The sequence below is a fragment of the Astyanax mexicanus genome, chromosome 17 (assembly GCF_023375975.1).
Source record: "Astyanax mexicanus isolate ESR-SI-001 chromosome 17, AstMex3_surface, whole genome shotgun sequence".
Lineage (NCBI taxonomy): Eukaryota > Metazoa > Chordata > Actinopteri > Characiformes > Acestrorhamphidae > Astyanax > Astyanax mexicanus.
Genome location: NC_064424.1, coordinates 34,122,126 through 34,136,740, shown reverse-complemented (window position 1 = coordinate 34,136,740; position 14,615 = coordinate 34,122,126). Strand labels below are relative to the sequence as shown.

Here is a 14,615-nt window from a genome sequence, read left to right as displayed (position 1 = left end):
CTTCATAACCACATAATGTACATGCACTTATTTAACAAGACGATGCAAAACCACATACTGCCCACATTACAAAGGCATGGCTGTGGAAGAAGAGGGTACAGGAACTGGACTGGCCTGCCTATTGTCCTGACCTGTTCCAGTAGAGAATTTACGGGTCATTTTTAAACTAAATATTACAGTAACAACCCCATATGTTACACACCTTAAACTTGTTTGCAGGAGGAATGGAACTAAATAACACTTGAATAACTTAAGTGTTGTGAGAAGGAATGGCAACATTACAAAACAGGAAATGCCTTACTGGCTGAATATTCAACTCAACTGCTGTTCAATGATGATGAAGGATGACAAAATATTATCACAATATACAACAAAAAAGGTAAAATTAAACAATTAACAATAAAGCCAGTATACAACAGCACCAGTATAAACAGTCAAGTGGTGGTGTTGGTATGAGGAGCTGCTTCACACACAACCATATATGGAGGAAACTACTCACAGAGGGTCACATGACCCACAGGGTGACATCACCACTCACACACTCATTCATACAAACACACACACACACACCCCACTACATCTTAGCCCCAAAGAGACAACACACGCGCACACACACACACACACCAAAAGTCTTAGCCATTAAGAGAACACAGACATGCAGACACACACATGCACGCACACACACGCACGCACACGCACGCACACGCACGCACACGCACGCACACACACGCACGCACACGCAGAAACGCACACACGCGCGCAGAAACACACACACGCGCGCGCAGAAACACACACACGCGCGCGCAGAAACACACACACGCGCGCGCAGAAACACACACACGCGCGCGCAGAAACACACACACGCGCGCAGAAACACACACACGCGCGCAGAAACACACACACACCGGTGTGATCAGTACACAGCAGAGTGGCCCAGCCCAACCACCACCACAGACTGATAAAGAGAAAAGGGCGAGGCTTCATTCAGCTCATCTCTCACACACACACACACACACACACACACACACACACACCTCAGAGTTGGAGACAAATCTCTCTTCCTTTGATGTGACAAACGTTCCTTTAACATAATATGTACAAGCGTGTAAAATGGTGTAAAACCGTGCACCGCAGTCCAAATTCAAAACACTGGACAACAGGTTAAAGACACTAAGGGTGTTTTCAAACCAGCACTCATTTCTATTATCCGTTTTTACTCTTGGTGCATTTTCTTTGAGCAGGTGTTAAATCAGTAATCAGACTCAGGGGCTGAACGAAACAACTGCGCACAAACCCTCAAGAAAAAGTGGTTCCAAACAAACTCTAAAGTGGTTTATTTGTGGTGAGAATACGATCTCGGGCTAAACGGCTGTTCAGGTGCAGGTTAACTTGATTTACTCCCCAGATTATTACTACAGATATATACTAATGCTATTTTTGCTGGTAGTAACTGTAAAGCCATTTTCACACTAAACACAGTATGTGCAATGCTTGCCACTTATGCAACACACACAACAGATCAGACTGCACGGACATATGCATAATGCATCCCACTGAAAACGTTACTTGAAATCGTAGTGGCAAATTTCCTGCGTTCATTGATAAAGCAGCTTTACAATGCACTGTACTCTCTTGCTGTTTTTATTTTATTAGTGCACCAGACAGCACATATCAGTGTGTTTAGGTTTGTGGCTCTGTAAAAACTATTGAAACAAACAGGGAAAATGCTTCAAATAACCACATTTTTCTAAAGAAGTAATCAGTTGTGGCTTGCTTGTTCCTCCTTGCAGTTTATACTAGCATGTTATCATAATGGCATTAGCCAGTACTAGGTCTGTATCAATTAACCTATCTCCAATTCTCACTGTCTTAATAACCCAGCTGCACTCAGTTGTGCAGTACATTGAGTATAAATAAGAGACTTAAAGTTGAAATGACCTGGGTTGCAATGCCCATCCGTACTAGTAGTAGGCACTGCTAATCTGGTTAATCAGCCAATCACAACCCTACAGTTCATAAACTCTTCTATAGTTTATAACATATCACACTTTTGGAGCAATCTTAACGGAGTTTTAATTTCCCAAGTCTCTTTTGTTCTAATTGTCTGCATGATCAGAATGATCAGGATTTTCATTTGAGCAAAAGACCTACAAAATAAACCAACTGCACCAAGGTTCTTTCTCTGTAGTTGTACCAAAGCACAGTATAAAGATGATCATTCCCAGGGTTCTAAAGGCTGATTTTTTTAACCGATCCACACTCTTCGAGCTATCAGTTCAGTGTACACTTTTAGAGCAATAACAACAATAATAAACTCTCATTCTAACGAACAACATTTTTGGAGGGGTTTAATGAGAGTTCTCTCCCATGCTACCAATTCAAACGACTGGAGTAATCACATTGGAGATCAATTGGCTGCATTCTCTAGTTCCAACAACCTATACTACCAAAGTGATCTCACCAGGGGTGTAAAGTCTGGGTCCTCTAAACAAATCACACTATTACAACAATGGCAGTAAGGTTCTAGTGGCAGAGTTCTCCCTTTTCAACAACCTGTACCACTAAAGTAATCACACCAGGTTTCAAATGCAGTCACGAATTCTAACACAACAACAGTGACAGACGTCCCCCACAGTCACTGCCAGCCTGGGGGTGAAGGAGACGGGAGTCAAGGTAATTCTCTTTTGTATGTAAAATACGTTTAAGCACCTTCTAAATGTTGGATTTAGAAACATGCAGTAAACAATCCAACAAAATTCCTTAACAGCTGAAACCTAACATTATGCAGAAGACTAGTATATGAGATGCACCAAAACAAAAATGTAAGACTAAAATAAAACAGAACATTAGGAGGAATACCAAACTTTTTTCACCACTGAATGAATAGCCTAAACCTATTTTGTCTTTCTTTCAAAAGACATGATTACTTAACTACAATTTTAAAATATGTATTAAAAACCTTTTTTAAATACCAGCACATGCACCAACAAAGCACCATAAATTTACCTCAGCAAAACTATTAAAATCTACATTTTACCTCAGCATTGCTTATCATCATACATTTACCTCAGCAGTGTTATTCCAATCACAAATGTACCTCAGAAGTGCTACGCAAGTTACGAGTGCAATTTAAAGTTTTTGGTAAATAAGCAAATATATATCACTACTATACTAGCCCTGTACACCTTCTACACCATCTTTGAGCTGGAATACAGCCAGTTGGTGAAGTAGTAGTAGTAGACTCAGCAAACTGATAGCAAGCATGGAACATGATGTTGAAAGCTTAACGAAATTTAATTAACAAGAGTTCATTCATTTACAAGGCATTTATTTATTTTTTAAGGCATTTGGTCTATACAACAACACTCTGATACAGAACCCTACACTGTGCTACTGATAGTGATGGCCAAAAAAAACATAAAAAGAAAAAGTACCATATGTATAGATGGGCATAAGCAATTACTATATTATTTACTTTACATTGTGATAAATTGCTATAGTTGTACACAGTTAACATTTCTGAGCATATTGTGGTTGCCTTCAAGCGATATACTGCATGTTTTGTTAGAGAAGGTATAATTAGTGCAGCTTAATTAGATGATGTGCAGCAAATGCAGTGGTGCAAAAGAGTTAGACCTCTTTAAGATTTATTTTTCTGTATGTTTGAAATCTTAAATATTTCAAATACAACAAATGTAAAAATTAGTCAAAGAGTTAACACAAAATTAAGTTATTTTTTAATTAAAAAATTTAATTATTATTAGGGGTAGAAAATCCAAACCTACATGATAACATAACTGATTGGCCAGGTCCTGAAGCAGCAAAACTTTCCCAATCACACGACCACCACCAGAATTTACTGTAGGTATTTTGCCACTTACGGGAAGGTTTGCCACTGTTCCACGTTTTCACTATTTGTGGATAATGGCTCTTATTGTGGTTTATTAGAGGTCAAAACTTTAGGAATGTTTTTCTTGAATTTCTTTGAATATTGGCATGCTTTTGAGCTTCTTTTGGTATACTTTCCAGGTCCTATTTAAGTGATTACCTGATTGGGAACAGGTGTGGCAGTAATCAGGCCAGGGTGGGGCTAGAAAAATTTTACTTGGTTGTGATAAACCACAGTTAAGTTACGTTTTAACAGGAGGAGGACAAACACTTTTTGTTCTCCCTTAATAATGAAAATTTAGAAACTGCATTTTGTGTTGTTAACTTGATTATCTAAAACATTTAAATGTAACAAACATGCAGTTTTATAAGTTATACTAATGCAGTTTATCGCTATTGATGCAACTGGCCAACATGTCAACACAGGACCTTAAAGATACATGTTAAAGTACTATGAAAATCTATTGGAGATGTGTAAGTCCATCCAGTGTTTGTTAGTAATGTTATCTTAGCATCTCTTGCTTTACATTAAAGAAGCTCACATCAGATAAACAGGTCTTGACTAATCAACCGAATCTAAAGTCAAACCCCATATGTACACTAAATTGCTGCATAAAAGGGAGCCATTTTACATACTTCTGTATGTATGAATAAATACAGCACTTTCACTTTTACAACAGTGTTTCATCTGTACTTTCCCCACTACTGCCAGTCAAACCCATCAGTGTGATACACAGACACACATTTTAAAAACAAGTTCATCTAACTTCCTAATATATGCTTGCACTCGTCCCAACATAAAAGGACATTCCACCATTTTTCCAAATGTTCTGCATTATTACAATGTTAAGATGTAAACAGTAATTCCGTGTGGGTTTTGGTGCTGGGTTCTACATAATCTGCAACAGTCAATATAGTGTACAGATGTGGTCAATTGAAGATCAGAAGCTCTGAAAACTCCTGATAAAGTTATTACACCAAATTGTTATGAATGTACTACCTGATGCCAGATTGAGAAATTTGAATATAAAAAAACCTGTTTTTAAAACGGCACATCATTCTGATGGAGTGATACATGCTACAGAGTGTTGTGTGGCAAAAACTAGCTATTACAGAAACTGTATTTCTTTTGAACAGTAAATCCAGCCAGTGGATGAGTTACATACAACACCGCAGAGACTGAAAAACAGAGCAAACCAAACAAATCAATAAAAGATCATTTAAAGAGTCAGAAATTTCCCTTTAAGTGTTTAACCTAACCAGTCCAGATACAATGGAGACCCTTTATTTTTAGGAGAGTAAGCTCAGATCAGTCAAAACTTAAGCTGAAGCAGAATCAGATGTGTTCGTTCAATGCTTGGATTTAAGAAAAATAAATAATCTTCATTTGATTAACATTAATTTGTATAAACCATAGATTGATTATTTTATACAGATTAGATTAGATTATTTTATACAGGAGAAACACAAAATAAAACTAGAAAAGGCAAAGTTCGTGAACGAACTTTAAGTTGGCTTGGAAAAGTACGCTAATAACGTTGAAAAGCTAAAATGGTTGCTTAGTGGTTGCTAGGCAGTTGTGATCATTTCTAAAGTGGTTGCTAAGCGTTTGCTAGGCAGTTGCTAACGTATTCCACATGGTTGCTAAGTGGTTGCTAGGTGGTTGCTAAGCAGTTGCTAACGTTTTCCAAGTGGTGGCTAAAGTGTAGCTAACTGGTTGCTAGGCAGTTGCTATCATTTCTAAAGTGGTTGCTAAGCAGTTGCTAGGCAGTTGCTAACATATTCCACGTGGTTGCTAAGTGGTTGCTAGGCAGTTGCTAACATTTTCCAGGTGGTTGCTAAGATGTTGTTAAGTGGTTGCTAGGCAGTTGCCATAATTTCTAAAGTGGTTGCTAGGCAGTTGCTAACGTTTTCCTAGTGGTTGCTAAGGTGTCGCTAAGTGGTTGCTAGGCAGTTGCTATCATTACTAAAGTGGTTGCTAAGTGGTTGCTAGGCAGTTGCTAACGTTTTCCTAGTGGTTGCTAAGGTGTTGCTAAGTGGCTGCTAGGCAGTTGCTATCGTTTCTAAAGTGGTTGCTAAGTGGTTGCTAGGCCGTTGCTATCGTTTCTAAAGTGGTTGCTAAGCAGTTGCTAGGCAGTTGCTAACATATTCCACATGGTTGCTAAGTGGTTGCTAGGCAGTTGTTAACATTTTCCAGGTGGTTGCTAAGATATTGTTAACTGGTTGCTAGGCAGTTGCTATAATTTCTAAAGTGGTTGCTAGGCAGTTGCTAACATTTTCCAGGTCGTGGCTAAAGTGTAGCTAACTGGTTGCTAGGCAGTTGCTATAATTTCTAAAGTGGTTGCTAAGTGGTTGCTAGGCAGTTGCTAACGTTTTCCTAGTGGTTGCTAAGGTGTTGCTAAGTGGTTGCTAGGCAGTTGCTATCATTTATAAAGTGCTTGCTAAGTGGTTGCTAGGCAGTTGCTGATGTTTTCCTAGTGGTTGTTAAGGTGTTGCTAAGTGGTTGCTAGGCAGATGCTATCGTTTCTAAAGTGGTTGCTAAGCTGTTGCTAGGCAGTTTCTAAAGTTTTCCTGGTGGTTGTTAAGGTGTTGCTAAGTGGTTGCTAGGCAGTTGCTATCATTTCTAAAGTGGTTGCTAAGTGGTTGCTAGGCAGTTGCTAACGTTTTCCAGGTGGTTGCTAAGTGGTTGCTAAATGGTTGCTAGGCAGTTGCTTTAATTTCTAAAGTGGTTGCTAAGTGGTTGCTGGGCAGTTGCTATCATTTCTAAAGTGGTTGCTAAGCTGTTGCTAGGCAGTTTCTAACGTTTTCCTGGAGGTTGCTAAGGTGTTGCTAACTGGTTGTTAGGCAGTTGCTATAATTTCTTAAGTGGTTGCTAGGCAGTTGCTAACATTTTCCTAGTGGTTGCTAAAGTGTTGCTAAGTGGTTGCTAGGCAGTAGCTAACGTTTTCCTAGTGGTTGTTAAGGTGTTGCTAAGTGATTGCTAGGCAGTTGCTATTGTTTCTAAAGTGGTTGCTAAGTGGTTGCTAGGCAGTTGCTAACGTTTTCCAGGTGGTTGCTAAGTGTTGCTAACTGGTTGCTAAGCAGTTGCTTTAATATCTAAAGTGGTTGCTAAGTGGTTGCTAGGCAGTTGCTAACGTTTTCCTAGTGGTTGCTAAGTGGTTGCTAAGTGGTTGCTAGGCAGTTGCTATCATTTCTAAAGTGGTTGCTAAGTGGTTGCTAGGCAGTTGCTAACGTTTTCCTAGTGGTTGCTAAGGTGTTGCTAAGTGGTTGCTAGGCAGTTGCTATCGTTTCTAAGGTGGTTGCTAAGTGGTTGCTAGGCAGTTGCTAACGTTTTCCTAGTGGTTGTTAAGGTGTTGCTAAGTGGTTGCTAGGCAGTTGCTATCGTTTCTAAAGTGGTTGCTAAGTGGTTGCTAGGCATTTGCTAACGTTTTCCAGGTGGTTGCTAAGGTGTTGCTAACTGGTTGCTAGGCAGTTGCTATAAATTCTTAAGTGGTTGCTAGGAAGTTGCTAATGTATTCCAGGTGGTTACTAAGTGGTTGCTAGGCAGTTGCTAACGTTTTCCAGGTGGTTGCTAAGGTGTTGCTAAGTGGTTGCTAGGCAGTTGCTAACGTTTTCCAGGTGGTTGCTAAGGTGGTTGCTAAGCAGTTAATAGGTGGTTGCTAAGCCCTGGCTGGGGTGCCGGGGTGTCCAAACTTTTGACTGATAGCTGCTCCATACAGCAGCTCCTCCATACACTCACAGTACTGGAGGAGCAGGGGAGAGAAGGGGTTCCGTGCGCAGAGCTGCTCGTGTGTGAGATGGAACTCTGGGCCCCCCATTCATTTCTATGGGAAAACTTCGTACGACATTTGTACGAAATCCGTACGACGTATCGTTTCGTAAAGCATATTTTCGGAAAGAACTCAATAAGTTCTATAGGTCATCCGAATTTCAGCTTCATATCTTAAATATTGTGACGTTCACGGCCGTTCAAAATTCTCCTAGTTCATTGTCTATGGGAAAAAGGGCGTACGTTTACGAAGTTTTTACGAAAATCGTACGATGTATCGCTCCAAAAAGCACAAGCACACCCCGCGGCTATAAGTTCTACCATCGTGTGAAGTTTCGTGGTTCTAGCTCAAAAGCTCTAGGAGGAGTAGTTGTTTATAAAACGTGGCGAGAATAATAATAAAAAAAATAAGAAGATTACGAAGAACAATAAGTTGGCTTTTCCAAGCCAACTTAAAAACAGCATGAACATTAAGTTTCTCTTTTCATATGCAAACAAAATCTGATGTCAGAAACGTGGGAAATCTGTTGTCTTAAATTGGACATTTCTAGTGGGAGTTTTATATTTCAAAACGAGACACCTTTATCAGATGATCTTTGATAAGCAAAAGGTGTCAAAAAGGTAAAAGTACAGATAATTGAGCTTAAAATACTTCTGTAGAAGTTGAAGTATTACCTTAAGCTTTTTCCTCAAGTAAAGGTGTAAAAGTACTGGTTTCAAAACTATTTCTAGTGAAAAAAATTAAAGGATTTGCAAGGGGGAAAAACTACTCCCTAAAAGTCACAAATCACAAAGTTATATTAAAATGTTAATGTTGAAACATTTGGGATGCACTAGGCTACCGTTTTCAGCTGCACATATGCCGATTGAAAATGAATGTATTATAGTACAATGCACCTAGACCAAATAACCATACTTGAGACATTTTGCTACACATGTCTGCTATGTTCTTGCAAGAGTGTGCTGTGACATGCAGGTGTGATGGCTCACATGTAAACCAAAAGGGTGTTAAAATTGTGTATGTTTCTACTTATCTGGATAGATTTTATTTATTGTTTTGTACAAAAATTAGTAGAGACAAGCCGAAATGAATGCGACTTCCAATAATGATGTACATTTAGTAATAGAATACATAGTTCAACATTTTTTTTTTTCATTAATTAATAAGAGTAACAAGGCTATTTCTTTTTAATGTAAGGAATAGAAAGTTCAGATAATTGTGTGAAAATGTAAGGTCAATGTATAGATAACCAAAATTTCAAAAATATACAAAAATGTACAAAAAACAAAAGCTTTTTGTACTTTGTTACTCAAAACGTCTGTTAATAAGAGCCCTTAAGAATGTCCACTCAATCCAGAAGTTTACACACAACACTGCAGAAACAAAAAAAACTTAAAGAAAAAATTGCTGAGAATTTTGTACATTTGGTGAAATTCCCCTTTGAGGTTGCTGTAATCACTGTGTGCAGACCCAGCAGCTTGAATATGGGGGATGGGAGGAACCACTGGAGGCCAAAGGGCTTTATTTACCTCCTTTAAAGCAAGCAGTCTAACTCCCAAACACCTCCACACAAACACACACTTCACTGCTGCTCTTACAGGGCCTGCCAGGCTGCTCAGCCCCATCCACAGCTGCTTACTCCACATTCTGCACAGTCACATGGTCTAAAACCACGTTGTCTTCATACTGGAGAATTATGGGATGGTTTAGCATGAAGCATAGTACTTTTACACGCACTTACTGCAAGAGAGTGGGTTTGAACGACCTGAATTTTCTTGAAAACACTGCAAAATACAATATTAGTGTCACAAATCGGCCGGATTGTGCTGCTGGTGTTACATAACACGCTGTGAGAGGAGCTGAGCTGGCTATAGGCTAGCTAAGCTAACCGCTAACCTGTGGGGCTACGTAGCCCAGCTGTGTGATTTAACAGCTCATAAAACACACATCTCCACCTCCAACACACATCGGCTAGTTCCCAAAATATTTAATCTTTAAATCTGCAGGAATGTGTGGACTTTAGGGGGAAAAGCTACACAATAAAAGCCCGACATGAAGCAAACACGTGGATTTCACACGTGATCCTCCACAACAACCCCAGCTCTCACATTCAGACTAAACCCCGACAATCTATCAGAGCCTTAAACACAAAATACAAACACAGTTACTCAACACGACTAAGAAAACACCCAAATACGAGGTAATACAGAAGCACAGCATATTTAAGCTTTAAATCATCAATAAACCAGGGTCTGCATGAGCTGCTTCTGTAGGCCCAGACTGCTATTGTTAACGTTAGCAGAAAACAGCTGCTTCATTACAGCGATTTCTAAAAAAAAAAAAAGTTAAATCTTATTAAATAAAACACATCAACACCACAAAATTAATAATTTAAACACTACAGCACAATAAAGTTTAGTGCTTCCTGTTTAGGGCAGGAGTATGTCAGCTAAGATTGCTAACATACTTAACCTAGCCGCTAACAGCTCAACATCACTCTCGCTACAGACTGAGATCCTTAAGCAGCCAGTTAGCAACATGCTAATGCAGAATGCTACATTCACTGGTGTACAACAGCAGCCAGGGTGCTAACAAATCTGCTATGCTAAAGTTATAATATTAACCACTGGTTACTATTTTACTGGCTAATATTAGCTAGCTAGCTAACTGCATTAGCCAATGTACTTAGGGTAATAGTTTATAACAATAGCCAGCACATACTACACAGGCAATGCTTTTACAGTTCTAGGCACTACAAACCAATAGTTTATAATTAAAACAACAATAATACCAATAATAAGCCAGAATGCTAGCGAAAGCTCATGGTTCAACACTGTTATAGACAAAAAAAATATTTTTATTAGCCACCAAGCCAAAATCAATGATAGCTTATACTATAGAACCAAGGGTTTTATTATTTGCCAATAACATTGTAATAATATTACAAGCCAGTATACAAAAGTTAATAGTTAATAATGATAGCCAGTACGATTTTTATATGCCACCAAGCTAAAGCCAATGTTAACCTACACTTTAAAGACATAGTTTTTATTATTTGCCAATTACGTTATAATAAAAGGCCAATAAGTTGTTAAGTTACCCATATGGTGCAAAATATATTTAAAATGTACACTAAATATATTTACATTTATAGATTATAAATATACAAAAATGGCTTGTTTATTACACAAGATCAAACTTATGAATATGCTACGTACTCTACATATCTGATTTAATATTTCATTGTGTATAGTGCATGTAACGGTAATGATTTTTTCATAGGGTGATATATTGTGACGATTATTGTTTGAAAAGATGTCTAAGATTCTGCATTTTAGGTCACTGCCAAAAGGATAATATAATAGCTTGATGATGCTACTTGGCTTGACAGGATAGCCTAGTCATATACATATATTGCTCCAGACAAATTATTGTAACTAATAATGTTCCTGTTACTTTAAAGCACTGTATTTTATTCCACTGATGGAATGGTGATATAATGGAATAACCATGCAACTCAATTCTCATTTTGTTATTACAGTATTAACTTAAAATGTAAGGGCAATATCAAGACCAGCTATAGTTGTATGTGTGTGCGCGTGTAAAAGAGAGAGAGAGAGAGAGAGAGAGAGAGAGAGAGAGAGAGAGAGAGAGAGAGAGAGGCCTACAGACTATTTTTCAAGTAACGTTAAGTAACAAACTATCTAAAATATATGTTCTGTTTATAACATATTTTATAATGCAATACATTTGCAAATAATGATCACCATTTATGAAGATGCATGTCTATGTATTTCTGTTAGCTAGGAAGCTAGTTAGGTTAGCTAATGCCAATAGTTCATAGCTGCTTCTAGCAGGCTAGCTAAAGCAAGCTAGTGGGGTTAGCCTAAAAGCTAAAGCCAATACTTTCAGCCCGTTTTCGTTACTGCTGGCATGCTAAACTCCACCTATCCCACTCCTATCGCTCAGGTAATCAGCTTTAATGCCATCAAAAATCCCCTGTCACCCCCTGTAATCAGACCGATGAATACCTTTACAATCTGCCCTGAAATCAGCAGAACTGGGGTATTTAAAGCTAGCTCAAGCGACTCGATCATTGGCAGGGCTCGGCTAGCTAGCTTTTATGCTAACAACCACATGTCATTTAGCCAGCTACCAGTCTAAACAGATTAACGCCTGCATTTGCTGTTTTTAAAGACGGGTATAAATGGATTAGGCGAAATTCATTTTAAAAAGGCGAAACACATAGGGTGTTGTTGCATTTTTTACGTTTCATCGTCATTTTATAAACTCTGAAATGGCCAAACGCTGGAATCTCAGAAGCACATGAAACACATGGGTTAGAGGTGGAGAATCCGTGTCCGGGGAAGTAAAATCCACTCCAAGATTTCGTACCAACTGCTGGGCTAGCTCTCGCTGCGACAAGCGCCAGGCAGGCAGTTGGTACAAAATACTGGAGTGGATTTTCACTTTCTGGATCTGTACGAGCCAAAAATGCTTTAAGTCAGGGTTTGGCTGGGTTTAAGCCAGGTTTTAGTCAGATTCTGCAACACCCAGTAGGTTTAACGTGGTTTCGAGGGGTTTTAGGGAACACATAGCAAAAATTAAAGGTTAATAAACACGAATGGAGTCAGCTACAGGATAGAATTAGCTAGATTAGGTAGTTTGCTAGTTAGCTACCAACCGTTGTGTTGTGTTTGTCCGTTCACGCTGACCACGGTCACGGCGTTCATCTTCTTAGTCCAGGGGTTCACCTTGGGTGGAGGTGCTTCAGTAAACTCCTTTTTATTAAAGTTACTCCTCTTGCCGCTTTCTTCTCCACCCTGCTCTCCCTCCTCGCCCTTCTCAGACCCAGACACCACCACCACCCTGTCCTGCTGGCCCATGGTCATGTTCTTCTCCTTCTCCTGCAGGTTGCTCTCCTCCTTCGCCTGCTTGAGGCTCTGCTCTAGGCCGGCTCTCCCGCACGCTCCCTCGGCCTGCTGGAGCTCCGTCTGCGGGCCTTCACGCTCCTCGTCCCCCTTCTTCAGCAGAGGGTTGCTCGGCAGGAGGGTCTCCACCTGAGCGGCCATGACTCCGTCTTCTCCTTCCTTCTTCTCCCCTGCTTTCCTCTCCCCCTCTCAGCCCAAAAACGTGTTCCCGAGCTCTCCGACCCCCTCCGGAAAAAAACAGAAGCTCGACTCGGCTCGGCTCGGTCCTCCACTCCACCCCTAGACCAAAAGGATTCAGTCTAAGACGCAGAGTGGCGAGTTCGGATCAACACATGTAAAACCGGATCGAACACCAATCATGAAGCTCTCAAAAAAAAAAACAGCTAGATTCGTGCTGATGATCTCCGCCAGGCTGGGTGAAACTCCACCACGCCACTCACGGGAGCGCGCACGCTGCCTGTGTTCGAGTCGCTAACGAATCGGTTCGTTTGAACTGCGCCCCTTTCTGTGGAAGGCTTGAGCCGACTCGCGAGTCGGAGTCGAATGTTGTGAATTGTAAGCGGCCGTGTCTGAGCGATGATGAAGCAGATTTGATTACATGTAATTATAATTTAAAAAATGATTCAGCATTGTAGAAAGAAAAGCGTGAATCGATTCACGAGTCTGAATCAAGTTTTGTGAGGCATCTGTGTGATGATAAAACGTATTTGATTAGATCTAATTATAATATATTAAACAGTTGTATGTAATGCTTTAAATTGGAAGTTTGCGCTTGTGAAGCATGATTACATCTAATTATATTATAAAAAAAATATTTGAGTGTTTTTTAGGATTTGTGTGATGGTAAGGCATATTTTATTACATCTGATTATAATATTAAAAATGACCTGATTGCAAAATTTAAACAAATGTAAACTGTTAAATTGTAAAAAAAAAAAATGTTTTGAAGCATTTATGTGAGGATAAAGTATATTTTATTGCATCTTATTATACGTTAAAAAGATTCAACATTGTGCAAAGAAAAGCCTGAGTCGATTCATGAGTCAGAGCCTAGTGTTTTGAAGTAGATGTTTGTGTGATGATAAAGCATATTTGATTACATCTGATTATAATATAAAATTATTAACATAAAAAGTTTATAAAGCGTAAGTTGATTCACATTTGATTACATCTAATAATTATATAAAATATCCTCACTGTAAAATTGTCAAATGTTAAAAACTGTAAAATAATGTGTTAAAGCAAATACATGTTTTGAAGCATTTGTGTAAAGATAAATCTTGTGTAAAGATAAATATGAGGAAGCATATTTGATTACATCTAATTATATTTTAAAAAGATTCAACTTTGTAAAAAGAAATGTGAGTCAATTCACAAGCATAAAGCATTTGATTTCTTTCAATTATAATATAAAAAAAATAATATTGTAAATAAATGCTTCTGAAGCGAGTGATTTTAACTGGAATTGTCTGTGTGATGATAAAGAATATTTGTTTACAACAAATATGAAAATTGTAAAAAAGAAAATCAAACCTTGATTCGATTCATGAGTCTGAATCCAGTTTTTTGAAGCATCTGTGTGAAGATAAAGTGTATTTAACTTTAAAATACTATACATTGTGAAAAATAAACAAGTTGAAGAGTGTAATGAGTGTAAAGCATGTTTGATAACAACTAAATATAATATAAAAAAGATTAAAGAAAATAAAATCAAAGAAATTAATTGATTCTGTGTCTAAATCAAGTGGTTTAAATTAATAGTGTCTGTGAAATAGTGAAGCATATTTGATTACAACCTTTATAATTAAAAAAAGATTCAACAATGTCAAAAAAGTATATAATGTATATATAATGAAATACATTTTTCTCCCCAATTCACAAGACCTATTATCCAGAGGTGGAAAAAGTACTGAAAAATTGTAATTAAGTGAAAGTAGCTTTACTTTGCTAAAATTCTACTCAAGTAAAATTACCCATCTAAAAATCTACTCGAGTAAAAGTAAAAAAGTACTAAATTTAAAATGTA

The 14,615-nt window shown here is 38.4% G+C and overlaps 1 protein-coding gene across 4 annotated transcripts in view; it reads right to left on the bottom strand.

Annotated features, from left to right (window-relative positions):
- Positions 1-13,043, bottom strand: part of larp1 (La ribonucleoprotein 1, translational regulator) — a 54,328-nt gene extending 41,285 nt beyond the window's left edge. For all 4 annotated transcript variants that reach the window (XM_015602156.3, XM_015602158.3, XM_015602157.3 and 1 more), the window contains exon 1: positions 12,343-13,043. In XM_015602156.3, the coding sequence (XP_015457642.2) occupies positions 12,343-12,730 (388 nt within the window). In that variant the 5' untranslated portion in view covers positions 12,731-13,043. The remainder of the gene's footprint in view (positions 1-12,342) is intronic.
- Positions 13,044-14,615: the final 1,572 nt, after the last annotated feature.